General features: G+C 37.2%; 6 protein-coding genes and 1 long non-coding RNA gene across 8 annotated transcripts in view; 3 read left to right on the top strand and 4 right to left on the bottom strand.

Annotated features, from left to right (window-relative positions):
- LOC104813287 (mitochondrial substrate carrier family protein E) overlaps window positions 1-2,661 on the top strand; it is a 14,147-nt gene extending 11,486 nt beyond the window's left edge. Inside the window, exons 2-9 of the mRNA XM_010540855.2 lie at window positions 117-232; window positions 396-453; window positions 667-816; window positions 1,269-1,479; window positions 1,578-1,623; window positions 1,775-1,895; window positions 2,015-2,087; window positions 2,344-2,661. Coding sequence (XP_010539157.2) covers window positions 167-232; window positions 396-453; window positions 667-816; window positions 1,269-1,479; window positions 1,578-1,623; window positions 1,775-1,895; window positions 2,015-2,087; window positions 2,344-2,575 — 957 coding nt within the window. The 5' untranslated portion in view covers window positions 117-166 and the 3' untranslated portion in view covers window positions 2,576-2,661. The remainder of the gene's footprint in view (window positions 1-116; window positions 233-395; window positions 454-666; window positions 817-1,268; window positions 1,480-1,577; window positions 1,624-1,774; window positions 1,896-2,014; window positions 2,088-2,343) is intronic.
- A 1,569-nt stretch (window positions 2,662-4,230) lies between these two features.
- Window positions 4,231-6,937, top strand: LOC104812102 (DNAJ protein JJJ1 homolog). The gene is made up of 3 exons (XM_010539087.2): window positions 4,231-6,176; window positions 6,532-6,590; window positions 6,690-6,937. Exons 1-3 carry the CDS (start codon window positions 4,350-4,352, stop codon window positions 6,745-6,747), a joined length of 1,944 nt encoding a protein of 647 aa, XP_010537389.1. The 5' UTR covers window positions 4,231-4,349; the 3' UTR covers window positions 6,748-6,937.
- Window positions 6,938-7,353: 416 nt separating this feature from the next.
- On the bottom strand, window positions 7,354-10,658 carry LOC104812101 (PLASMODESMATA CALLOSE-BINDING PROTEIN 3). 2 transcript variants are annotated; one of them, XM_010539086.2, is made up of 4 exons: window positions 10,456-10,658; window positions 8,869-9,108; window positions 8,068-8,101; window positions 7,354-7,733 (listed from the first exon to the last, which is right to left on the bottom strand). In XM_010539086.2, the coding sequence occupies exons 1-4, from the start codon at window positions 10,502-10,504 to the stop codon at window positions 7,592-7,594; spliced, it is 465 nt and encodes a 154-aa protein (XP_010537388.1). In that variant the 5' UTR covers window positions 10,505-10,658; the 3' UTR covers window positions 7,354-7,591. The 2 variants fall into 2 exon arrangements, with proteins under 2 accessions (XP_010537388.1, XP_010537387.1); XM_010539085.2 differs by having other exon boundaries at window positions 7,354-7,756; window positions 10,456-10,636.
- Window positions 10,659-11,513: 855 nt separating this feature from the next.
- LOC104812100 (60S ribosomal protein L35a-3) lies at window positions 11,514-12,931 on the bottom strand. The gene is made up of 4 exons (XM_010539084.1): window positions 12,847-12,931; window positions 12,472-12,507; window positions 11,898-12,126; window positions 11,514-11,806 (listed from the first exon to the last, which is right to left on the bottom strand). The coding sequence occupies exons 1-4, from the start codon at window positions 12,876-12,878 to the stop codon at window positions 11,765-11,767; spliced, it is 339 nt and encodes a 112-aa protein (XP_010537386.1). The 5' UTR covers window positions 12,879-12,931; the 3' UTR covers window positions 11,514-11,764.
- A 288-nt stretch (window positions 12,932-13,219) lies between these two features.
- On the bottom strand, window positions 13,220-16,717 carry LOC104812099 (chaperone protein ClpB1). The gene is made up of 4 exons (XM_010539082.2): window positions 16,501-16,717; window positions 15,135-16,315; window positions 14,859-15,040; window positions 13,220-14,760 (listed from the first exon to the last, which is right to left on the bottom strand). The coding sequence occupies exons 2-4, from the start codon at window positions 16,282-16,284 to the stop codon at window positions 13,351-13,353; spliced, it is 2,742 nt and encodes a 913-aa protein (XP_010537384.1). The 5' UTR covers window positions 16,285-16,315; window positions 16,501-16,717; the 3' UTR covers window positions 13,220-13,350.
- A 2,155-nt stretch (window positions 16,718-18,872) lies between these two features.
- Window positions 18,873-19,499, top strand: LOC104812098. The gene is made up of 2 exons (XR_771555.2): window positions 18,873-19,161; window positions 19,347-19,499. It is a non-coding gene; the product is annotated as an uncharacterized LOC104812098 (long non-coding RNA).
- A 246-nt stretch (window positions 19,500-19,745) lies between these two features.
- LOC104812097 lies at window positions 19,746-21,883 on the bottom strand. Its single transcript, XM_010539081.2, has 3 exons — window positions 21,542-21,883; window positions 20,521-20,643; window positions 19,746-20,124 (listed from the first exon to the last, which is right to left on the bottom strand). Exons 1-3 carry the CDS (start codon window positions 21,852-21,854, stop codon window positions 19,979-19,981), a joined length of 582 nt encoding a protein of 193 aa, XP_010537383.1. The 5' UTR covers window positions 21,855-21,883; the 3' UTR covers window positions 19,746-19,978.
- Between the last annotated feature and the right edge of the window lie 3,625 nt (window positions 21,884-25,508).

Raw genomic sequence — 25,508 nt, 5'->3', positions numbered from 1 at the left:
CTGCTGTGCCTTTTGCTTACCATTTCTTCTGTTTCTATATCTTTTCTTGGCATCGGAACCTAATGTTCCGGCCATTTTGAGTCTGGTTAAATATTATAAACCGTGAATTGATGCAGTATGGAGAGAGTTCTTGTGGGGAGGTATTGCCGGTGCGTTTGGAGAAGGAATGATGCATCCTGTAGATACCCTTAAAACCCGTCTTCAAAGTCAAGCTATTGTTTCTGCAACTCAGGTATCAACAAGAAAGTACTTGTCACATTTTTAGCTTCCAGCTCTGTTTTATTTTCTAATCCCATGGAAAACTAATGTAGTGATCCATCAAAGTTTGCTTACCTTGAACTCCCACTATACATCATGTCAAACCTAGTCTAACTGCTCATTTTCATGTTCGTCAGAGCCAAAAGGGCATTATGCAAATGGTCCGGAGTGTCTGGGCTGCCGATGGTTTAAGAGGTACATTAGTCATGGTACTTTTCTTTCATACATATTGATTAACATAGAAGTTCGTTTTCCCCACTTATGGTCTTATAAACGGGCAGCAGACTGCGTATACTATTGTTCTGCACGCCACGAATTTTAAGAATTGAGAGTGCAGTTTCTTTTCAGAAGTTATCCAACTGGGTATATTATATCTTTCGGTTTGTTTTGAGCTGATCTTATTTTTAGGCTTTTATAGGGGAATTGCTCCTGGAATCGCTGGATCTCTTGCCACTGGAGCGACCTACTTTGGTTTTATTGAGTCCACCAAGATATGGATCGAAGAGTCTCATCCCAGTCTAGGAGGTCACTGGGCACATTTTATAGCAGGAGCTATTGGTATATCACCTGAACTTTGTCTTCATTATTCGACCCTTATGGTTGTTAGAAGATTGATTTTCCCTGTTTTTTGGGCCATGAAAAAATTCTTTCGTGTGTAACAACTATGGTTCACTTATTTCGCACTGGTTTGGAAAACCATGTAGCATAATTTAGAAGAAAGATAATCTGCATTAAGAATTGAGTCATGGAATCTCAGGCATTTCATTATTTGTTGAAACTTCAATTTATTGTCTGATGATTCTATCTGAAACCGCAGTCTTTATTAAATCATTTTAAAAAAAAATTGGCTGCTTTGTGCTTCCTTCTGAAAGGATTAAGGCTGTAATTTGAATTGCTTTATGAGGATAGTCCTGAAAATTTATGAATGAATTGAATCAAGTTGTGAGTTAATCTTGATTTGGAGATGTCAAAGGAGTTCATGTTTTATGTTGCTTCTTTGCTTGATCCAGGTGATACACTTGGTTCTTTTGTATATGTTCCTTGTGAAGTAATAAAACAACGGATGCAAATTCAAGGCACAAAAACTTCCTGGAGCTCTTATATTACGAAGAACAGCCTTCCGGTGAAATCAAGTGGTCAAATGTATGGTTATTATACTGGAATGTTCCAGGCTGGATATTCAATATGGAAAGGGCAAGGGATAAAAGGGCTGTATGCTGGGTATATTTTCACGTTCTGTGTATTATGCTGTTCATTTCATTTCCTTAATTGTTGCATCCTCATAAAGGGACTCATCTTGCGTTTTCTTGGTTTGGCAGATATGGGTCTACACTAGCAAGGGATGTTCCTTTTGCTGGTCTTATGGTATGCATCACACTTTTCTGCTTTATTTAAAATCACAAATATAATTTGTTTCGTAGTTTCAGTAGAATCTCTGCAACTGCTGTTTTGTAATGTCAACGAAGGGGTCTTTGTAATCTCATCATCGCTCTTTCCGTTTCTCTCCTTCTCTCAGGTAATGTTCTACGAAGCACTAAAGGATTTAACAGAGCAGGGGAAGAAAAAGTGGAATGCGGATTCACAGTATCGAGTCAATAGTTCTGTTGAGGGGCTTGTATTGGGAGGATTAGCTGGTGGTATGTTTCTTCGTGTGTTTTGAAGTAAAATGGTTTCAAATGAGAAATAGCTTAAACACGAAGACCATAAGTATACGTAGTTCATTCCAATGATCCATGTTTTTAATTAATTTTCCCAGGACTAAGTGCTTATCTCACAACTCCACTGGATGTCGTGAAAACAAGGCTGCAAGTGCAAGGATCGGCTATCAGGTACCACTTGCGTTATTGTAGTCGACCCATTGGTCCAATTTTTCATTTTTTTTAGCAATCGAGAATTTCATCGTCGATATTCGTCCAACATATCAAGTTCGTCATACCCTTATATACATTCCTAGCCAGAGTTTAGGACAAACCAGTTGTGATATCGCAAGATTCTTACCTTTTTAGTATTAGGGGATCCCGGGCTGGAAAGAAATGTTCATTAATTAGGCTTTTCCTACACGGTTGGATTTCATATGGCCGATAGGTACGATGGCTGGTCGGACGCAATCTGGAAGATATGGATGAATGAAGGGGCAAAGGGGTTTTTCAAGGGAAGCGTCCCGAGGGTGATGTGGTATATACCGGCCTCTGCACTTACTTTCATGGCAGTAGAATTCCTCAGGGAGAATTTCAACAAAAAGTTTGATACTGAGAAAAGTGGTAGCTTGTCAATAGAGGCAAAGAGATCTTCAGTACATGAGGTTAGTGAACATTAAAAAAAAAGATGTATTGTATCACTCTTCATCATAGAGACAGAGCACATTCATGGCCATGGGGTTAAATATTGAATATCTCGTTCACATGTCCGGAAGGTATATCACGTGAGAGAAATGGGAGGGACATTAACAGTAGGGCACGGCCCGGTGCTCATAGTTGTCTTGTCTAAAGCCTCTGGTTGAAAGAGAATCTTCTTCGTTCCCTCTAAGGTCCCTTCATATATATACATCTTTGGGGCTTATAAAAGATTTTGGTCTTGTGAGGGTTTAGATGATGAGACGAGGGCTGGTGAAATTACCCGATTCTAACCAATTTTAAGTTATCCCATTAACTCGGTTTAAATTTGGATTTGTTAAACAAATTGGATTCGGATTCGGATTCGGACTCGGACCTCATAATGTTCTAGCATTGTATCTAACGTATTTAGAAATTATCATTTATATCTATTAGAAATTATCAAATTATTTTTAATAGATTAAAATTTTTCAGTTTTTTTTATATTTTTTGAAAAATAATTTAAACTGCATTACATTTATTAAAATTATTTTATTTCTTTTTGAGAAATTACCATATTAATACATATGTAAAATAAATTTAAATGAATACATGAATTTTAAATTTTTAAATAAATACGTTAACTCTTATATGAAGTCATGATTTTGTTTAAAATAATGAAAATAAATGATTTTTAAAAATCGCCAATAAATTAAATTCTAAACTTTTAAATGATTTCAAATATCACAATGATACGGTGATTTTTTATTTCAAATTTTAATGTAAAAGTTAAAAAAAAAAGGTTTGTAAATTCTTTTGAAAATTTTAAAGTTCCTATATTTATTTGAGATTTGTTTACATATTAATATGCGTGTTTCTCTTAATAAAAGTAAAACTCGATTATTGAATAGATACGTCAATTTCAAAATATAAGTTATTAAATATAGATATAAAGTTTGGTAAGATTAGATGTGTAAACTCGATTTAACTATTATTATATTTGGGTTTCTTTTTTGGATTATAATCATTTTACGAATTAAATATGTTTTAACCTATGTAACTCATGGATTAACTCAATTAATTCATTAAACATTTCATTTTTTTTGTCATGAATTAGTTTTGATTAAATAAAATATTAAAAATTTACTTATAAAAAGAGATCATGTATTTATATTTTAAAATTAAAATCGAGTTTGTATCAAATATAAAAATAATCGAAAAAATAATTTTTTAAAATAAAAAAATTATATAGAAAATCGAATTTGGATCGAAATGGATTGATTGGATAGGAATCGAAACGAATTGATTTGAATTGAATTCGATTCGAAACAAATTAAAAGAGATTGAATTGATCGATTTAGATCAAATTGATTGAATTGATTCGAAATGAAAATGAATTGATTAGAATTAAAATAAATTGAATTTGAATCGACATAAATCGGTTTGAATTGAAAGCAAATCGGAATAAAATGAATTTAAGTCGATCTAAGTCGAAATAAATTGAATCTGAATCGGCATGACCCAATTGTACTATTTGGGCACCGTGGTTTGTTCGGATCTTGTGTCCAAAATTTTAGGGATAAACTCAAATATATTTTCTTTGATATGCTTTAAAGATACACCGTTTTTTTATAACACATCTCGAGTTGTATATATATATATATATGCTTTGCTCTCCAAGAGATACGAAACAACGTTGTTTTCTTCTTCCGCTCTGTGGAAGAGTTCGGGAAACCGCGTGAATCGATCCAGAAACCCTAACCCTAGAAGAAGAAGTGAATGGCGTCGTCGGAGAAGCGATGCCTCTACGAAGTTCTCGGTCTGAGCAAGGACTGTTCGCCGGACGAAATCCGTTCCGCCTACCGTAAATTGGCTCTGCAACGTCATCCCGACAAGCTCGTCAAATCCGCCGGATTGTCCGAAGCCGAAGCCACCGCCCAGTTCCAGGAGCTCGTTCACGCCTACGAGGTCCTCTCCGATCCCAAAGAACGCGCCTGGTATGATTCTCACCGGTCTCAGATTCTATTCTCCGACCATGGCTCCAAATCCGGAGGAATCCCCGGGAATGTTCCCGATCTCTTCGCGTTCTTCTCGAACGCCGTGTATTCGGGGTATTCCGACACCGGAAAAGGGTTCTACAGGGTATATTCCGATCTCTTCGATAGTGTTTGTCGGAACGAGGTTAGTTTCGCGAAGAAATTAGGGTTGAGGATGGATTCTGTGAAGGAGGCTCCGATAATGGGAAATCTAGAGAGCCCGTATGCTCAGGTTACGGCGTTTTACAATCACTGGTTAGGGTTTTCGACTATTATGGATTTCTGCTGGGTGGATCAGTGGGATGTGATGGCGGGTGTGAATAGGAAGTCGAGGAGGGTGATGGAGGAGGAGAACAAGAAGCTGAGGAAGAAAGCAAAACGAGAGTACAACGAAACCGTGAGGGGGTTGGCTGAGTTCGTGAAGAAGCGGGACAAGAGGGTGATTGATATGGTAATGAAGAAGAATGCAGAGATGGAGAAGAAGAGGGAGGAGGAGAGGGAGAGGAGGAAGAAGATGGAGAAGGAGAGATTGGAGAGAGCTCGGAAGTATGAGGAACCTGAATGGGCAAAGGTTCAGGAGGAAGAGGAGGAAGATGTGGGTCTCTACGGGTTTGAACAAGAGGATGATGATGACAAAAAGAAGAATGAGGAGTTTTATTGCGTCGTTTGTAGCAAGAAGTTCAAAAGTGAGAAGCAATGGAAAAATCACGAACAGTCAAAGAAGCACAAAGAGAAGGTGATGGAGTTGAGGGAGTCGTTCAGTGACTTTGAGGAGGAAAAAGAAGAAGAGGAAGAGGAGGAGATAAATGGATTTCAGGGACCATATGATGAAGTAGGAGAACTGCATGAGAAGCTTAAGGATGGCTTAACGATTGACGATAAAAAAGAGGATGAAGCAGAACTTGAGGAAGAAGTTTCAGGTGAAAACAGCGGAACAGGTGGTGATGATTTCGATGTGGAGGAGGATATGAAAGAATCTGGTCAAAGCGAGGACGAGGATGACGAAATGAGTATACTTAAGAAAATGGTGTCTGGGCAGAAGAATAAGAGAAAGAATGTCTCATCTAAGGTTCGAGTTGAGAATGACAGTGACACAGCCGGCACTAGTGAATATGATAGCTACAAAAGCACAGGGAGGAGTAGAAAAGGTAGGAAGGAGAAGGGTAAATGGTACGGTGGAGAAGCCATGGCAGATCACTCTAATGGAATACCGACCCCTGCAGATGGCATAGTGGACTCAAGCTCCGGAGTTTTTGACCATTCTCAGAAGGATGAGGAGGATTTCATGGAATATGATAACAGGAAACGCACAGGGAAGAACCACAAGGGTAAGAAGGGGAGGGAGAAAAAGAACCGTGGAGAGCCTATGATGAAAGATATTAACGTAACAAAGAGCGGTGATGAGGATGATGCTCAAGATAAGTTCAGACACATGGAAGAATCTCATCCCGAAGCTTTGGATCGGGATGAAAATGTTGGCCAGACGCAAGAGTTCAACCACAAAGATTCAAGTCATTTCCATGACATCGGTACGAAGTCAAAGAAGTCATCCAAGGGAAAGAAATCAAAGGTATGAAATGATCGTAAGCTTAGATATTGATTTCTCTTACTTGTGTATGCAATTCCTGGCTAGATCTTATCTTATGGGAAACAGTATCAAAGTCTTCTGCTTGAAAGTGCTCAAGGTTTCAGCACGTAATTGGCTGGATAGATATTTATCAGGAAAGCGTAAACTTAATACTTTGATTGACATTATTGAAATTAAACCAATAAACAAAAGACCCTAATCATGAATAGAAGTGGATTTGGCAGTGATTATGGTAGTTGGACTTGTGGATCTTGGTGAGGGAAACAAAGCCAAAGTCACTGTCTTAGTCTTAGTTCATGTATTATGTATCTAACTCTTGGAAACTTTTGAAATGCAGAGTAAAGAGAAGAATCCCAGTAACTTGTGCGATCGATGTGGAGAGGAGTTTGAATCAAGGTCAGTCCTCCATTTGATGTTTTTATCAACATGATTTCTCTAATACTTGAATATAAAACAGTTTTCCTTCGGATTAACGATCGATCCAACCTCGTCTAGGAACAAGCTACACAAGCATTTGGCTGACACCGGTCACTCTACGCTGAAATCCCGATGAATTTAAAAGCTCGGGGAGACAGCACAGCTTAAGCAGAGACATAGTAACATCAACCAAAGGGTTGGTTGCATTCTTTGATTTGACTTGTGCACGCATTGTGCTGTTGTAATTTTTGAAAGAGGAGAAAAAAACATATTGTTGTATTGGGGCATCTTTAGAGAAAATGAAGAGATCAGTTGAATTATGGTTATGGCCGAGCCTGAGATTTATTGATTATTGGTTTAAAATGTCAAAATAGGTTATTTATGAACTTGTGTCATGGACGGACCATGTGATATGTTAGAGCTGTAACCAAATATTATAGGTTTTGGAGTGCATAGTCCCATGCTGTGTGATTAGAGAGTGGCTTAGGACATTCAATTCACATCGCAGGTCGGTCCAATTTGATTTGATGGAATGGAATTTATTGGGATACGGATTGCCAACATTCCAGTCATAAAAATTTAAAAATCATTTTAAACCGTGTCGGAAACTGGGCACACAAATACCAACACGATCTGGAATTGTTCCGTCTCGGTGTCCTAAGTCAGATACTGGAAATCTGGTCCCCCTCCACTGCTGCTTGCGTCAAGACATACACATCGGAGCAAGTTGATAACAGCTGGAAACCAAACCAAAGAAAAAACACACAGACACACACAGAAACATACAAAGATTTGGAACACAACAAAAGGAAAACACAGTTCTTGAAAGATTCCATTACAAAAACAAGAACCAACAAGTGGACCCACGTCACATTACATCCCCAAACAAAAGACACGACCTTTAACCTCACAAGATCAGTGAACTCATCAAGAGGATAAACGCTAGGAATCTGTAGAGGTTTCCGACAGGGTTTTGAAGCCTAGACCCGGGAGAAGGATAGGTGTAATCCGGGTTTATCCCGCCTGGTCCCGACGTCCCCATCCCTCCCCCCGTCGATGGCATTCCCGAGTATGGCCCGATGTTCGTGGTCGTCGGCACTCCCGTTGTTGGCGTCGTTGTCACTGTTGTCGACGTCCCGGCCGCACTACACCAGTTATAAGACATCATGATCCAGACCAAACATGACCATACACAATGCAACGACACTATCGTAACTCAGTATATTTAAGATTTCATTCTACAACCTTCTATTGTAACTCTATAAATTAAGATGTATACTACTATAATGCTCTTAAAAGGATTTATCATGTATCCTATACAGACAAAAACACAGATCTTAGAACTTTAATTGATCTTATCTAATTGGCCAAAATCAATTGCAAAGACACCATTATGTCAAAAAAGATCGAACCAACGTTAATGCAACACGAAGAATCGAATGAAATGGTACGGTACCTCGCACTTGCAGGAAAAGGGCAACCAGAGTAGCCTGCAACAATATCATTGTGAAACAAGGCAAAGGTTAAATAAAACGCAGAAACAGTTACTTAAACTTTTTAGCAACAAATACTTATAAATACGTATTCGTATGCTGTGTTTTATGCAAAGGAGAAACCATTGTAGATTCACACTGAATCCAATCATAGAGATTGGAACTTGTTCTTGTGTATGTTAAGCTTGGAACATGCATCATAAATTTAAAAAAAAAAACACGTGCAGTTTTTGTGTATTACTAGGCCAGATTTGATATCTTCCATTGATGCCCACATGAAATAATTCGTCGGATATCCTTAAATGTGGATTTGAAATGCAAGAAAAGTGTACCAATCTCATTAAAGGAACTTTCAAAGATGGTACTAAATGGGACCAAAATGTCATTTTCTGACAAGATTAGAATCTTCTCCGAATTCAGAAAACAAAAATCCATAAACTTTAAGCAAACAAGCTGCTGGCTCTCCTGGATCTAACTGTTTGCACTTGATCTAACCCTAAAACCAATATTTCTCATAAAACTCATATCTCTAGTTGATTCACCACCAAACCCAATTCTCATTATCAATTCAACTATGTAAATTTGCCAAAACTATAATCAAGTTTCCGACCATAAGATGAACAACAAGTGCAAACAACGATCCTAAGAAGTTATCAGCATCCATCAAATGACAACATACTTGGTAATACCAACACTAAGTTCCGTGAATCCGCCACCAAAATTATGACTTTTGCAATTACGGGGGTCGGGATTAGGAGACTCACTGGGGTCGGAGGCCGAAAAAGTGGCAGTGCCGGCAAAGTCACATGAGCCGGGGGACTGTGACTTCTTCTGGAAGTAACTGTTAACGGCGTAAGAGCAATGAGCCTTGACGGTGTTAGGGTTGAAGCAAGGTCCATTCTGGTGGATGGGTCCACAGTCTGCTCCTGCCCCACACGCGTAGTCCAATGTCTTCTGCAGCATTCCGTCGCTTAGCCCTTCTCTGCATACACACCATGTTCCACCTATACATACACATGCGCATACACATATACACATGTGTTGCACATATTACCCCACCACCACATACACACAGATATCATCATTTCTCATTATCAAGATTGGCCTTTTGTTCATGATCAAGAAGATTCAGCCTTCTCTTCATACACAGCACGTTACATACATACATATATACATATACATGTTACACATACTACCCCACCACAAACACATTGATTCCACTATTGTTCATTATCAAGATTGGATCTTTTGTGCATGATCAAGATTACCCCTTCCCTTCTCTGCATTCACACCATATCCCACCTATACATACACATGCATGTGTTACACATATCACCCCACCACACTTTGGTTTCACCGTTGTCCATGATCAAGATTGTCCTTTTTTTGTTTTTTTTCATAATACATGATTAACCATGTGAAAACAAACCACTGTTAGACAGAGAAATCTCAACCGATTCAGCCTAAACATTGACACAAAAAAGTCATAGTTCAGGTAAAATATAAGATTTTCATCAAGAATTCTCAAGGGTGAAAAATGACAGGGCATGTTCCCGAACAGGAGAGGACTTCTCTGAAACAAAATCTCATACTGAAAAGTGCCAAATGTATGAAATCACATGTCACTGATACTAATTTGAAAGTGATTCACTGTGTTGTTCTGAATCAAGTGTATACAGAGAGGTTGTTCCTTTTCACGCCTAAATTCAGCATAGATGGCGTTCATATGAAAGAATCCATTAAACCAACTGAGGTGGCATCAGGGTGGTCCAATAAAGTTATGAACTTGGCAAGAATACAGATTTAGTTTTGCCTTTCACCGGAAAATTTTTTGAATTTACAAGGAAAAATCAAGATATGTTGAAAACCAAGAAAGAACCTAGCAAACCTCATTCCAAAAACAGGAAAATACAGGATGTGGGATTTCTTGCTCTCTTTTTTCTATTCTTTTGACAGAATATAATAATTTCGGACAGCTGAAAAGAATCATACATACATACACACACATATATACACACACACATGTAAGTGAAATTTGAGGACAACAAAGCTATTCAGGTGAACCAAGAAGCAAGGAGAGTGGAGAAAAATCTTCTTTTTTGCTGCAAGACAGAGCGGAGAAAAGGGTACACTGGAGCGAGAAACAAATGAAAAGGGAACTCTTTTTTTCCCCCTTTTTTTTCCAGGAAAATGGAAGCAGAAAGAGAAGAGAAGATCCATGTTAGAGAACAGAAAGAAGAAAAAAAAAATTAACTTTAAAGGGTTAAAGAAGGGAGATAAATCTGGACCCCCAAAAAATTAAGTGAAAGAAGAGTGTTAAGTGGAAGAGATAAAGTTTTAATTTTACTTACTTGAGTAACCAGCCATGGCCAGTAAGAGCACTGCAACAGCAATTGCCATTGTTGCTCAAGAAACAAAGTATGGGTGCGTCTCTTAGGGCGAGAGAGAGAGAGATTGAAGGAGAATCAAAGAGATTGTGAGGCTATAAGATTTTAGAGAGAGAGAAAGAGAGAGAGAGAGAGAGAGAGAGCATTGGGGACAGTGAAAAAGAAGAGTGTTTGCCGAGATCCTGCGGAACAGCACAGTAATGTTTTTTTTACTTCTCAATGCCTCCACATTCAAATTTTTCTTTATTTTTCATATTTCTCTTGTTACCATTTTTTTTAAAGAGAAATGAAAAGAATAGGAGTGAATTTAAGAGAGTCCCAAAAGATTTGAAATTTAAAGTGTGCAAAAAGGATTTATAAATTTTTCCAAAAGTTTTTATTTTATAAATTGATCCGAATTTAATGAAGGATACCCATAAATTAAAATTCATAAGATAACTATATACTAAAATATAAATGTACATTAATATTTTTGTTCTACCCATTAAGAAAGTTTTCTTTTTTTTCCAAAAAGAGGATTTTAATTTGGCAGAATCATCCAACAATTGCAGTACTTTTATTTGCGGGAGAAAAAAATAAAAAATAAAAAGAGTATGTTGACGTCATTGGTAATTTAATATTTGAACGGCTGGGATGGACCACCGTTGAAGTGACCGCTATTGGGGTAAAAGATAGTTATTTCGAATTTAAATAATATATAATTTTAGTTATAATTATTAAATTAAAGTATTTGAGTTTAAATCAAAAATAATTTATTAAAAATTAATTCATATAAAAATAAAAATAAAAAAATTAACTTACAAATATATAATAAAAAGGGTATAAAACTAAAAAACCAAAATTTACCACGAAACTAAACAACACAGATTTTACAAAATCGAAAAAATTTATTAAAAAAGATTCAAACCTGAGTTAATCTCATCCTTAAATGGACCTAATTTTTAGTACAATAAATCTGATTTCAAAGATTTCAAACGATAAATCTGAAAATTAAAATTTAAAACGATTTCAAAGATTTCTGATTTCATCATCCATCAACATTCATTTTAATGAAACGCCAAAACATTTAAATAAAGAAGTCAATATGAAAAACCGAATCTAATACACTAAAAAAACAAAAACAAACTATAGTAGTGATTAAACACCAATCTATGTCTCAGTTTATAACAGATGAACGCTTCAAACAAAACAAGTCCTTCACATGGGAGGATACAGCACAGATGTACCTAAACCTCCTGCAGAGAACTAGAATGCGTTTTGAAGCCTACCCTGTTCATATGTTACTCGGATACATGAAGACTCTGACCCGAGCTCCCTGCCAAAGAATCAAAAAACTCGGTTAAAACCCGACTGGAAAACTGAATCTGTAACGAGAAGATTGTGTTAATGTGCGATTCACGGATTACCATTGACTTTGGTGGCAAGTTCGACTTAAATTTGGCCCGAACCACACCGCTGTTACCGTGAGGCCTCGTGACTTTTCCCCAGATGCATCGGTAATGGCTTCCGTTCTTCTTTGTCTTAGCCTTGTAGATGTAAGCCATCCGCTTTCCCTGATACCACGACACCTCCTCTTGGGTGTTAACTCCTTCAATCTGGACAAGAGATGTGTTTGGGTACTGGTTCGACTTGGACCTGCACATTGAGCCATTGGCAATCAAAACTCAAGAACAAGAGAATAAGAACAGACTCAATATAGGCGCTGAAGGATCAAATCTTGATTGGAAGTGATATTATTGAAAACAATCATCCTCTAGAAGAGGCATAACACTGTTTGTTCTTCAAAAGGAGCTTGCTTCATAAGCAAACACTCATAACAACTACACAATTCGATATCACGACGTTCCAGGAACAATCCCGAGTTTAACAGCTCAGCGAGGAGATAATCCTATTTCAGTACTAATCCATTAAACAATTTTCAACCCATGGAATGTATCAATAAGCTGAAATGCAAATCAAGGAAATTAAACAATAGCTCACCTTTTGTATCCAAGGACGGTTCCCCTCACATAGAGTCTGCAAAACCACAAAAACCAACCAAGTAAACAAAAGAGTCCACATCACAATTGAACAATCATATACATCCCTAATCAAAAGCAATTTAAGCCAAAAAAAAATTCTACTTTACTACTTAAACTAACTAAGTAAAAAAAAAAAAGGGTACATCAAAATCACACAACAAGATAGATTCCTGAACCCTCGAGAGATCGCAAAATGTTATCACCATCTAATGGGCTAAAATATACAAGTATCGGCTGAATCTCAATAGCAAACTGAAGTGTTCAACAGAAATCGAAATCGAGGACAAGAACTTCGTCGAGCAGGAAGGATGAAAAAATCGGTTTAAAGAAGCACCTGACGCGCTCTCCTTGACGTCCCTTCACCATTGTTGTTGTATCGCCTGACTGGAGAATGCCTACGCCGAAGAAGCGGAGAACAAAAACCCTAATTAATCGATTCTTATTTTATACGGCGACATTGTCTCGGGTCAGGATTTTTATGGGCCCATAGTCCGATGGGCCGAAAATTATTTACGGGCTTTTTATTTAATACCACTAACAATATATTCCTCAAAAAAGTCAAAAACTTCTAAATGTATAAATAAATTAACCAGTTTTCTTACATAATTAACATCTTTCACAATCGGATTTAATCGAATTTTCAAATAAAGAAATTTATTTGAAATTTTTTAACCAACTTTTTCTAAACAAAATACCATACACCAATATCTCCACTTCACAACATCTTTGTTAATATCAGTTATTACACACCACAAAAAAAAAAAAAAAAAAAAAAAACCCCCACAAGACAATGACAAAAAAAGTTTAAAACCGCAAAAGTTTATCAAAAACACAAACTTCAGTCTTCAACCATCTCTTCATCGTCATCGTCTACCACCTCCTGAATCTTCATCTTCTTCACCGCCTGAGCCGCCTCACTCTTCCTCGGCCCATTCGGGACCTGAATTAGCACGTCTGACTTCCGCCCCGTCTCCGCATCCACAAGCCCTCCGTTCCTCTCCACCCGATACCCAAGATCGCTCCCTCCCACACCCGCGTCTATGTACACCGTCGAGTTCTCATCGATTTCTTCCCGCACAAGCATCCTCGAAAGCTCGGTCACAACCCTCTTCTCAAGCCACCTCCTTATGGGCCTCGCTCCGTACACCGGGTCATAACTCTCGGCCAAAACCACGTCCAAGGCAGCATCCGTGACCGCCAGCGCCACCCCTCTCTCTGCCAGCCTCACGGCGACATCCTTCATCTGGAGCCGGGCGACTTTCCTCAATTGCTCATGCGAGAGAGGGTCGAAGACGACGAGCTCATCCAGACGGTTCAATAGCTCGGGCCTGAAGTGCTTTCTCACTTCCTGCATCACCCGGTCCCGAGCCACTTGCATCGAGACCTTCCCTGTGAGCCCCGAGAGTAGGTGCTCGGCCCCAAGGTTCGAGGTCATGATGATCACCGTGTTTCTGAAATCAACTGTCCTGCCTTGTCCATCGGTTAATCTCCCATCGTCTAGGACTTGAAGCAGAGTGTTGAACACTGCAACATGTGCTTTCTCCACTTCATCGAACAGTATGACGCTGTAAGGCCGCCGCCTCACAGCCTCGGTTAGCTGCCCGCCTTCCTCGTGACCGACGTACCCAGGCGGTGCACCAATGAGGCGAGAAACAGAGTGTTGTTCCATGTACTCTGACATATCAATTCTCACTAGCAAGTTCTCATCGTCAAAGAGTTGCTCAGCAAGGGCCTTAGCAAGCTCGGTTTTCCCAACACCCGTTGGACCCAAGAAGAGGAACGAACCTGTCGGTTGCTGTGGCCTTCCTAGCCCGGCTCTCGACCTTAAAATTGCCTCAGCAACAGCGGTCACCGCTTGGTCCTGTCCCACGACCCTCTGGTGCAACCTATCGGCGAGACCAATCAGCCTCTCCTTCTCATTCTGGCCGAGTCTCGTCACTGGAATTCCCGTCCACCGGCTAACGACCTCAGCAATGTGTTCCGGCCCAACAGTTTCCGTGAGCATCAAATTCTCTTCGGAACTCGGTTCGAGCTGAGCAATTGCGGATTCCACTTCTTGGATTGCCCCATACCGCAAATCAGCAGCTCGGGCAAGATCATAACGCCTCTCGGCCTCCTGCAGGGCAAATATTAGCTCCTCTCTCTTCTGTTTCAGCCTCCGAATCTCATCGATTCTTTCTTTCTCCTTCCTGTACTTCATCGTCAACGGCTGAAGTTTGTCCCTCAAGTCATCAAGCTCTTTCCGCACCTGTAGGATACAAAACGGTTATATCGACTTACACAAGACAGAAAATTTCCACCAATCTTCTATCGCCATTAAATCGAGCAAAGAAGATGGATTCTTACCTCCACGAGCCGAGCTTTACTCGCTTTGTCCTTCTCCCTCTCGAGGGCATGGAGCTCAATCTCCAACTGGATCCTTTTCCTCTGGAGGTTATCGATTTCTTCAGGCTGGCTATCAAGCTGGACTCTAACATTAGCACACGCCTCGTCGACCAAATCAATCGCCTTATCGGGTAAATGCCGACCTAATCAGACAAGAACCATAACATGTCAGATTCAAGAACACGGCATACCAACACTAACCACAACATCTAAAGATCAAAAAGTATAAAACATTACCAGTGATGTAACGTGCAGACAGCTGAGCAGCCACGACAAGAGCCCTGTCCTGGATGCGAACACCGTGATGCCCCTCATATTTCTCCTTCAAACCTCGGAGGATACTAATGGTGTCGGGGACATTAGGCTCGGCCACGTAAACTTGCTGGAACCTTCTTTCGAAGGCAGCATCTTTCTCTACGTATTTCCGATACTCCTCGAGGGTAGTAGCTCCAATACATCGAAGCTGACCTCTCGCAAGCATCGGCTTGAAGAGATTGGCTGCATCCATCGACCCTTCTGTTCTACCGGCGCCAAGAACTAAGTGAATCTCATCTATAAAGAGGATCACTTTCCCGTCAGCCTCCTCGACTTCTTTCAGTACAGACTTCAATCTTTCTTCAAACTCCCCTCGGTATTTCGCTCCGGCAACCAGTGCTCCCATGTCCAAAGCAATGAGCCTCACGTCGGAAAGATTGTTAGGAATATCTCCCTTCACGATCCTCTGAGCCAGACCTTCCACAACAGCAGTTTTTCCGACACCTGGTTCGCCAATAAGGACGGGATTGTTCTTCGTTCTTCGAGAGAGAATCCTAATAACCCTTCTGATCTCCTCGTCTCGGCCAATCACGGGATCGAGTTTCCCGGCTTGTTCGACTAAATCTCTTCCGTAAGTCTTCAGAGCTTGAAAATTTGTGTCCCCTGAAGCACTCTCAACCTTCTTCCCTTCCTTCCCACGAAGCTTCTCGACCTCAGACTTCACTCTAGAAGCAGCAACACCGGCTTCTTTCAGCAAGTCCCCGATCTGAGAATCTTCAAGAAGACCAAGAATCAACTGGTCCACGGCCAAATGTGAGTCACCGCGAGATTTCTGAGCGGCCTGAGCGCGGCGGATCACCTTGATCAGGCTCGTGCTTGCCGGAATATCGTCGGGAGGCGGTGACTGGGACGGGAGCTTCTTCAGGGCTTGTTTGATCACTCGCTCGGCTGACTGAGCGGCGTTTTCGCCTCCTGCGCTCGAAACCGCTTGAGGGAAGATCCCAGCAGAATCGGAGATCAGAGCAGCTGCGAGGTGAAGGGGGGTGAATTGTGCGTGAGCAGCATTCATCGCCAGTTCATGAGCAGTGGCAATGGCTTCATTGGTCTTGTGAGTGAACTTCTCAGGATTCATCTCTACTTATACCTCTGATTCCCACAATAACCTAAATGACAAAAGCGAATAATTCCTAATCTCAGCAATTTGCGGAAATGGGCAGTCGCTAAATCATCCTAAAACCCTCTCTGGATTGTAAAGATCGTGCCTTTTTCATCGGGGACACGATTTTTTTCGTCTCTTCTAAACACAACCGAAGCATGAACATGAAAAAGATGAGAGATTCGAACATACCTTGAGAAATCGACAATTGGGTTTCTTCTTCTCAGTAAACTTTTCCCGAGAAACAGACAGATTCCTTTTCCTTGAGAATTTGACAATGTAAAAAACTGAACAGCTCGACGAGAGATTCGATGAACTTGTGAAATCCTGAGCAATCTGCAAGTGAGGAATTCGGAGGAGACGAAGGGGCTTTTGATGAGGGATAGAGAGAAGTCTGGAAGGACCTGGAACCGTCATGGCTTTAAACTAGAAGTTACTGGAAACTCCCCGAGAGAAAGAGCCGGTTCCCAAAGCTTCCTATTGCCACGTGGATTTTCGCTTTTAATAAACATTTAATTTAATTGTCATTATCAGTATCTTTGCTTTTTCTTTTTTTGTCGCTAACTGTTTTGGTATTTGATTTAATAATAGATAATTTTTTTTTTATAATCTGGAAGTTCACCGGGCCTTTAATCCAACTACATCTTTCAGAGGATCGGGCAGTCCATGTGAAAACTTCTCCCCAACCAGAAATCGAACCGCCAACATCTGAATGCTTTGCACCCATCTGCTGACCACTCGCCTACAAACTGTTGGGTTCAAATAATAGATAAATTTAATGAGGCTGAATGGTAAATTTGAGTTGATCTCTGATATACTAACAAGAAAACAAAAAAAATGTGATGAGTTACTGATGTTAAATTTGTGAATTTGACAATGCGTACTTATAACATAATTTCATCATCATCATCATTATGTGAATACAATTCTCTATTTTCTTCCATTAGAGCTGATATATATATATATTTTTTGATGATGGAATTGAAGGGTAAATTTTTTAAATATTTATTATAAATATAAATTTACCGTTAATTCTTTTTATAAAATTTGGGTTCAGTTAATCAAGATCCAGAGATGTGAAATCTCATTATCAAATTTTTAAATGTTATGAAATCTGATTATAAATTTTAATACCTCAAATATCTACATGCTAAATTAGATCTCCTAAGATTTTGAAATGTAAGAATAAAATGAACTGGCCCGATCCAACTCAATTCTTCTCGTTATGATCTAAACATAGTTTAGTTCAATCCGACCTGATCTTAATCAAAAATTGATCGGTCTCAAATCATCTTAGTTCACAAGTCAAATGAGTAGACTCGTGAACCAAATATTTAACTTTAAAAACTAAAATTTAAATATTAAAAACTATTATAAATATTTAAAAAAATTATAAACATTTAAAAATATTTAAATATAATAAAAATTTTAAAATTTTAAACAAAATAAACAAAATATCTAATAAAAATACTACTTTTATATAATATATTTTAAATTATATAAAATAATAAAAAATAAAAAATATATTTTTTCTGCTTCATAACCAGTTTGGCTCGTGACAAGTTGCCTCGTTCGATCCGTTTTTTCTCAACTAAAATATTCTAAACCCGACTTAGAAAAATATGGATTGGTCCGCGAACCAATCCACGAGTGGACTCGTTTTACATCCCTAACTAGTCAAGGTACAAAATCGAGGTTAAATGAAAATCATAACTCGTTTGTGTAAACATAAGAGCCACGATAGGTTTGAGATTTGATGTTCATTTGGTTTACGGATATGATTATTTATTTATATAGATTAGATTGTCATGTATCTGATCAATGGTTGTGATATATATATATATATGTATATATATATATGTATATAATTATAAAAAGTATGTTATATTTTTTTTAAAAAATATGTTATCCAAGATTGAGTGGTTCAAACGGTAAAAAAAGGAGTAAAGCTCATTTCTAACCCAGATTCGAGTCTTCATTTAGGAACGGTTATTTATACGGATTTTCCCGATCTTCTATAAGATATAGTCGGGTCAAAGATTCGGTGAATTTTCGATTAACAAAAAAGTATGTTATGTGTGCACATAAATACTTCATATAATTGCTTTGCTTCGTTCTGGATATAATTTCGCTTTGAAAACGTTAATTTTTTTCAGGAATTGATTATATAATTAATAGATATTAATTAATTTCAACAAAGTGTCATCACATCAATGGAAAATCCACACACACAGAGAGACATCTATATATATACACACACACATAATACAATAGGAAATTGTGCATTAATTATACTTTAAATGGGAAAATCCAAATCTTGGAGATTGGTTGGTTTCTCCAATGCTAATATCAGAAACGGAAATAAAGATGTACCAAACGTAATGCCAATCGAATCTAAAAATTAAACAACACCCACCAAAACTAGAATCGGATCGCATAATACAAAACAGAAAACACAAATTCAGCAATAAAAATGAATTGAAATAATAATAATATATTAAAAGTATCATAAATATTGAGAGGATATATGTAACAAATATAAAGATATGGGCATTATTGATTTCTACAAAGGGGGTTTGGGATTATAATTATAAATAAGGTCTCTCTCTCTCTCTCTCTCTCTCAGTAGTTTAGTTTTATTAGTGAAGGGGAAATGGAGAAGTGGATGAGTGTGGTGGTGGTGATGATGGTGGTGGTGAGTGCATGTGCATGCATGGGAATGGGACAAGCGAGAGGAGATGAGAAATACGACAGATGCCTTCAGACATGCGTCAAGGACAGATGCATGAGGGGCTCCACTCCTAACCCTAATTGCGTCATGCTCTGCGAAGACTTCTGCTATCACGGCCCAGGGTTCGTTTCTTGGTTTTGGATTTTTCATTTTTTTTATAAAAAAATTGTGTATATATGAATGTATATACTTTATATATATATATATGTGTATGTGTATACTCAATGCATGTATTTGTGCATATATGTATATATTTATACATATATGCGTGTGACTAGAAACTGTTTTTTTTTTTTGACGACGGCAGAGGAATGGCAGCAAGGACGAACAAAATTGGAGTATGAATGCTTCTATTCCGTGTTATGAAAATGTATGATGTTATGAAAATGTATGATGGGACTAACAGGGAAAAAATTCCATGTATTTACAGTTTCAATAATATAGTTTGGGATTTTATATTGAGGCATAAAAGTGACGACATCTTGATTTCCCCACCACCAAAATCAAGGAGTCCTGATTGAACTATTTTTCGGAAGAATACTTCGTAACTTTCTAAAACATTCAACAACAAAAAATTCTAAATTTACAGTTTCTCTTCCAAACTAAACGGTAAATTTTTCTGATCAAATTTTCTAATGATGATCTAACAATTACGTCAGCGCCACGTCAACCAAAAAATAACAAAATATGCATAGATGCAAAAGGAAGAAACTTGTGTAGAACCCTCGTCAGATATTCAGAGTGACAAGCAATGGTGTTACTTATTGTACAATTTGGTTACCTCTTTAACTGTAAAGCAAGCCAGTTTTTTTTCCGATGAACAAGACAACAAATTGACAAGATCTCAGAAGAATCGATGTTATTAATCATAGGATCCAGAATTTAACCTGAAATTTTCATCAGGAGTTGAGAGAAGAATGGTAAAGAGTGATGGATTGGTTACTGTGTGGGCAATTCACATGGAGCTTTGTGGTCTTTGGGCTTGTACTGACCGAGCACCTCGGCCACGGTCCTGCACCGGCATTCTTTTCCTGGTCTTATCACATCTCCATAGACCGCCATTTCGATAATGTCAAGCTCCTTGTCTGTATGTTCATACAGAAAAAAAGAAAAAAAACACAAATGCTATCTTCAGGAGATGACACATGAGTATCGATTCATTCAAGAACAAGACAGAAGTTACAATGGAAGTTGTGAGGGTTTCCCAGACAAGTAGACCAGGTAACTCAGCATATAAGGATAAGCTTCACATAGAAGCTTAAAAACTTAACTAGATTTCTCTGCAGATGATACAATGACAGTTGGCTACACAAGTTTATCCTGTCTGGTTGATGAGGATTTCCTATACAACTCAGACAGAAGTTTATCCTGTGCGGGTAATGACCAATTCTTGAAGATGAGGTAAAACCAACAAGAAAGCAACCCAAGAAGACCGAATTCACACTCTGTCTATGTAGCACAAGTTAGGATTGGCGACATACCGGTAAATTGAATGTCACAGGAGTAGCCTTTAAGTTTGTTCGCATCCAGCTTTTCTTGGGCGGATTTTAGCCTATTCACTCTAGTCTGCAGAATCTGGCAATTTTCCAAGGTTGATTCTCCTCCTGCAACAGAAGTAACAACAAAGAAAAACCTCAACTGGCAGTCATGTAATAGAAGGATCAGCGCCCTCTGTTTGAAGAGGAGGGATAATCGATCTCGCAACAACAGAACTAAAGTAATTAGCTTTGGATAAAGTGGTTCTGAATTAGAAAACTGTCTCATTTCCACAGACAACATCTGTCATGGAGATCACAAGAATGACTGTCTGTCAGATAAATACTCAATCCTACTCGGAAACACCACCTTGGAGAATCATTAGATTGATTCGATGAGAAACTGTTTCACTTCCACATGCATCAGGGTTTTCAGAAATCGCCAAAAATGGCAGTCTTCGGGGAATCATTACATGATTACAAAACAACAATAATGTTGAGACCAAATGAAATGGACAAAATGAAAACTAGCCAGACAAGCTTCCAAGTTTTGCCAATTCAAACAACACAGCAGCTATACACGTTAAATGAATTGCAAAGCTCTTTGAAAAGTTCCATAAAAAGAGCAACTAAGAAAGAATCGTGTGATAACAGTTGCCTTCATGATCAAGAGATCTCCAACTCAAATTAGATTGACTGATGAATTCTTACATATGATAGTACCCGCAATTCACACATGATGAGATGCTCGATCCTATTCCAAAATACCACCTTGGCTTCATTATGAAACCAACAGAATTCACTGATGCAATGATCACAAAATTACTCGGGTTCATCGGAAAAACCATGGTCCGCTAATCTCAGAACAAAAAAAAACAACGTTCGTACAAACCCCACAAAAACTCGGTAAAACACTCAAAAAGATTCAGGAAATCGTACAGTATCCTTATCCAAACCCTAGTTTCATCAGCCAGTCAGACAAACTTTGAAAATCGAAGAATCTAAGAGAAGACCCAAATTGACAAACCTTTGGAGTAAGGAACAATGTGATCGTACTCGAAGCAGAGACATCCACTGCAATTACAGAACCGCTTGCAGACAATGTTTCCGGCGGCGTCTTTGCGCCACCTCTCGGGGTGTCGACCAGGGATGATATCGGCGTTTGCCCAGCACAAGCTCTTCGTCTTCGCGTCGAAGTAGCGAGGTCTCTCTTCTCCGTTGGTGCTCCCTCCGTAGCTGTAGCGCGACGGCGAAGGAGGTGGCGAAGGAGGCGGCGAGGACGCGGCGGAGAAAGATGAAGATGCGACGAAGGAAGAAAGGATCGAGGCAGAGGAGCCCATCTCGTTCGCTCTGTCTCGGTTTGAACCGGGGATTTTATGAAAGACGGTTATTGAATATAAACCGAACTAAACCAGAGTTTGATTTGACAACGGTTTCCGTGAGAGAAAACTGATTTTTTTTTTAACAGAATTTCTAGAAAAAGCCATACTATCTCTGAATTATAGATTATTTGTATAATTTATAATATTACTTTTTAATTTATTAAAATCAAACCAGATATATAAAAAATGAAATGAAACGAAAATGAAAATTATTTTAAATAAAAAATAATATTTTTTTTAATTTAAATCAAAAGTAAAACAATATTGTTGGACAGGCCGAGTGTAGCCCATCCCATTGAGATCCTATTTAGTCTGTCCAACATGATTTGCCATTTCACAATTAATCAAACTACACAAATATTTTATCCTTTACAAAAATTAATTCTTTTATTTTATTTAAAAGAAACCCAAAAGAACACGTAACTCTTCTTCAAAATACAAAAATACACGAATTTTTTTTTTGATACATTGGGAACCCCGTGACTACCTACCCTTACAAACGGAAACAAACTGGCCACTACCCGCGCCTAACAGTCCCCATGGACCTCAGTCCGCCGGACCTGGCCACCAGGCGCGCCTAATGCTCGGGTCGTAGTTGGACTTAGGCGCCTGCGGGTCAAATCTCAAGCCCACGCGCACGAGCCTGCAACACACGCGTAGGAGGTAAATCAGCCCGTTATGACAAGTTGGCAGGCGAACAGGTCAGAGGAAGTGAGACGGTGAGGAATCGAACTCCCCACCTCATGGGTGCTCCCCATGCTCACTACCACCTGAACTGGGGGCGAACCCCAAATACACGAAATTTTAGTTTGATACTAATTTTCCTAGAATATCAAATAAATGCAATAATTTTCAAAATTCTATCAATTTTCACACTGATAATTTGGAAATTCGAAAAAAAATACACGAAATTTTAGTTTGACACAAGACGTTGTTATCGCATGTGTAATAATCTGATAAGATTTTGAGAATTAATGTATTTATTTGATATTTTGGGAAAGTTTATATATTTTTTATGTGAAAATAATCATTTTTGTATTTTCTATTATATCTTGAAAATTTGGAAATAATGTATTTTTCGATTTTTTTAATTATAAATAAGTTACTTAATTCTATCTACAACAGAAAATATGATTTATTCAAATAGAGATATAATTACCATCTGCTTTAACAAATTACCATCTAACAAATCTAATATCTAAAAAATGTAAAATAATTATTTTATAATTATTTTAAATTTGAAATTCCCTACTTGTGATTGATCCGAGATTTTAACATGAATATGCCAGTGGTCGAAGGACTCATTTAAAATATAATATAAATATTTAGAAAATTATATTACAAAATATGAGAAAATGTAGCAAAGCATATGATTTGGTCATAGTAGTTACGTAAACAACTCATTCAAGGTTGACCATTGTACTCTAAGTTTTGACTTTTAATTAGCTTTTATCAATTTAATTTAATTTAATTTAATTTAATTTAATTTAATTTGATTTAATTAGCACAGAGGCTGCCACATCGGGGCGAAATGGCGACACCTCTCACAAGTTTGCCATCATCTCTTCGTTGAATTGTTCATCAGCTTCGTATTTTTTTTTTCTAATCTTCAAATTGTAATTATTTGCTTCCTTATCACCAATTTTCAAAAGGTTTATACATATAATACATATGTATGCATAGGTATATACGTATAATCCTTATATATATATATATATGCATTTACACCTATACATTGTATTATTTAAATATTTGAACCATGTAAACTAACAATGATCTATTATTTTATTATTCTCTTAACATCATTTGATCTTGATATCACATCTTTCAGCATTTTATAAAACAAAATTTCAAATAAACCAAGAGAAATAGATTTTTTTTTTCTTTTAAATTTCGTATTTTCTTTCGAGTTGGGTCTTACCCATAAAAATAACAAATGAAATGGATAGAAAAAGAAAAATTGTAATTACTAACGACGTCGTTTTCGAGAGGCAATTTCACACGTGTTTCGTTGTAAATTTTGGCTTTCCATTTTTTTTCTTAATTTATTTTATTTCCCTTGGTTGTTTTTGGCATTATAAATGAATTCAACAAAATGGACCCAACTTGAAAATTTTGCACCACTTGGAACTTTCAAAAATTAGAATAATCTTTGGCCTTGTCAAACACGTCTAAATATTCCATCTTATCGGTGAAATTCTTTAAAAATTTGGAAATAAATTATGATGCTAATTCAATTTAATTAGAAATAAATTTATATAGTTGGTTAAAAGAATATATTTAAAATAGCCTCACATTAAAACCCATGGTTCTTCCCGTTCACCAATAAAATTTTGTTGTTAGAGACGATTGGTTAAAAAACATGACACATAGTTTGAAATTTCATTAAGTTTTGTATTTATTAGTTTTAGTTCTACGTTTTTTAGGCATAACTTTTATTAATTAAATTAGTTATTATTATTTTTTTAGTTAATAAATTTTATGATTATAATAAAATAAATAAATAAACATTTTTAAGAAGGAAAATATTGTAAAATAATATATTTAATTTTCTGTGTTTTACCTTATTTTTTAAAACTGTCACGGTCAATTTTATACAAAACTCAATTAAGGGACATTAATTTTGATTTTGTAGACTAATTAAATTAAAATAATACACGGTTTTGACCCAGGGAGAAAATTTGTAACAAAAATACTAAACAATATAGAAATAAAATGAATATGAAATAATAACCTGAGATATGTGTCTAAATAATGCCGAGAAAAAAAAAACGTTGGTCAAAGTATAAAATAAGTCAACGATTGCTGTCCAAGATTAGACACTAGGGCCCTCAAAAAAATCGTTGTTTATTTCTTACACTTTTATGAATAATATCCCAACAAAAATCTGATTTGAAAATAAATTTCTTTATCTTTTGTATTTTTAATATTCTAATTTTTCAGTAACATAATCGGATAAACCACATAAATATATTCAGAGAACTAAAATAATTATTTTTTAATATTAAGAAATTCTAATGTAAGTGTTTGTTTTAATTTTGTGTATCATGAGACTTTCTTATTTATATTATTATTGATGAAATTTATTTTGAAAAATTTGTATCCATTTGATTTTCGCTTGAATTTTAACAAAACAATTGACGCGTATTTTATTTAAATTCATTCAAAATATATTTTCAAAACCATGCTATATTAAAAAAATATAGATAAGATGATTAATAAATAAGAATCCAATATAATTTAGAAATTTTAAAAATAATTTTTTTTAAAAAAAATTATTAAAAAAACAGACGAAGCAGTAAAAAAATTGTATAATTGATGTCGATCTAGGATGTGATCTAATCTTGTTTTAATTCCTAAATACAATCACCGCAAGTGTACGGATCAATTGTAGTACCTAGGGTCGAACACAAGGACACGTGTGGTTTAACGACAACAATTACGATTATTACTCGGTTTCGGTCGGAGACGATAATGATGATGGTGATGATTATAACTGAAAGTAAACACGAATTAAAGCAAATACAAGCAAAGACTTAGCACAATTCTATAAAACATCGTAGGTGTCGGGAATTACGGGTTATGTAAGGATCGCTTCTACGGATGTATCTT

Source organism: Tarenaya hassleriana, unplaced genomic scaffold (assembly GCF_000463585.1).
Source record: "Tarenaya hassleriana unplaced genomic scaffold, ASM46358v1 Cleome2, whole genome shotgun sequence".
NCBI lineage: Eukaryota > Viridiplantae > Streptophyta > Magnoliopsida > Brassicales > Cleomaceae > Tarenaya > Tarenaya hassleriana.
The sequence above is the reverse complement of the archived record's forward strand: the minus strand, read 5'-3'. Positions and strand labels throughout refer to the sequence as shown.

Coding starts and splice junctions, on each gene's coding strand:
- LOC104812102 (XM_010539087.2), top strand. CDS start 4,350: ATGGCGTCGTCGGAGAAGCGATGCCTCTACGAAGTTCTCGGTCTGAGC. Junction 6,177..6,531: donor CCAAGGGAAAGAAATCAAAG/GTATGAAATGAT, acceptor TTTGAAATGCAG/AGTAAAGAGAAGAATCCCAG. Junction 6,591..6,689: donor GGAGAGGAGTTTGAATCAAG/GTCAGTCCTCCA, acceptor AACCTCGTCTAG/GAACAAGCTACACAAGCATT.
- LOC104812101 (XM_010539085.2), bottom strand. CDS start 10,504: ATGGCAATTGCTGTTGCAGTGCTCTTACTGGCCATGGCTGGTTACTCA. Junction 9,109..10,455: donor GGCCATGGCTGGTTACTCAA/GTAAGTAAAATT, acceptor GTGTATGTATAG/GTGGAACATGGTGTGTATGC. Junction 8,102..8,868: donor TTTTTCGGCCTCCGACCCCA/GTGAGTCTCCTA, acceptor ATATTGTTGCAG/GCTACTCTGGTTGCCCTTTT.
- LOC104812100 (XM_010539084.1), bottom strand. CDS start 12,878: ATGGTGAAGGGACGTCAAGGAGAGCGCGTCAG. Junction 12,508..12,846: donor CGTCAAGGAGAGCGCGTCAG/GTGCTTCTTTAA, acceptor GTGGTTTTGCAG/ACTCTATGTGAGGGGAACCG. Junction 12,127..12,471: donor ACCGTCCTTGGATACAAAAG/GTGAGCTATTGT, acceptor CTCAATGTGCAG/GTCCAAGTCGAACCAGTACC.
- LOC104812099 (XM_010539082.2), bottom strand. CDS start 16,284: ATGAATCCTGAGAAGTTCACTCACAAGACCAATGAAGCCATTGCCACT. Junction 15,041..15,134: donor GTCTGCACGTTACATCACTG/GTAATGTTTTAT, acceptor TTGTCTGATTAG/GTCGGCATTTACCCGATAAG. Junction 14,761..14,858: donor GTAAAGCTCGGCTCGTGGAG/GTAAGAATCCAT, acceptor TGTATCCTACAG/GTGCGGAAAGAGCTTGATGA.
- LOC104812097 (XM_010539081.2), bottom strand. CDS start 21,854: ATGGGCTCCTCTGCCTCGATCCTTTCTTCCTTCGTCGCATCTTCATCT. Junction 20,644..21,541: donor CATTGTTCCTTACTCCAAAG/GTTTGTCAATTT, acceptor CTTCTGTTGCAG/GAGGAGAATCAACCTTGGAA. Junction 20,125..20,520: donor CTGTGACATTCAATTTACCG/GTATGTCGCCAA, acceptor ATGAACATACAG/ACAAGGAGCTTGACATTATC.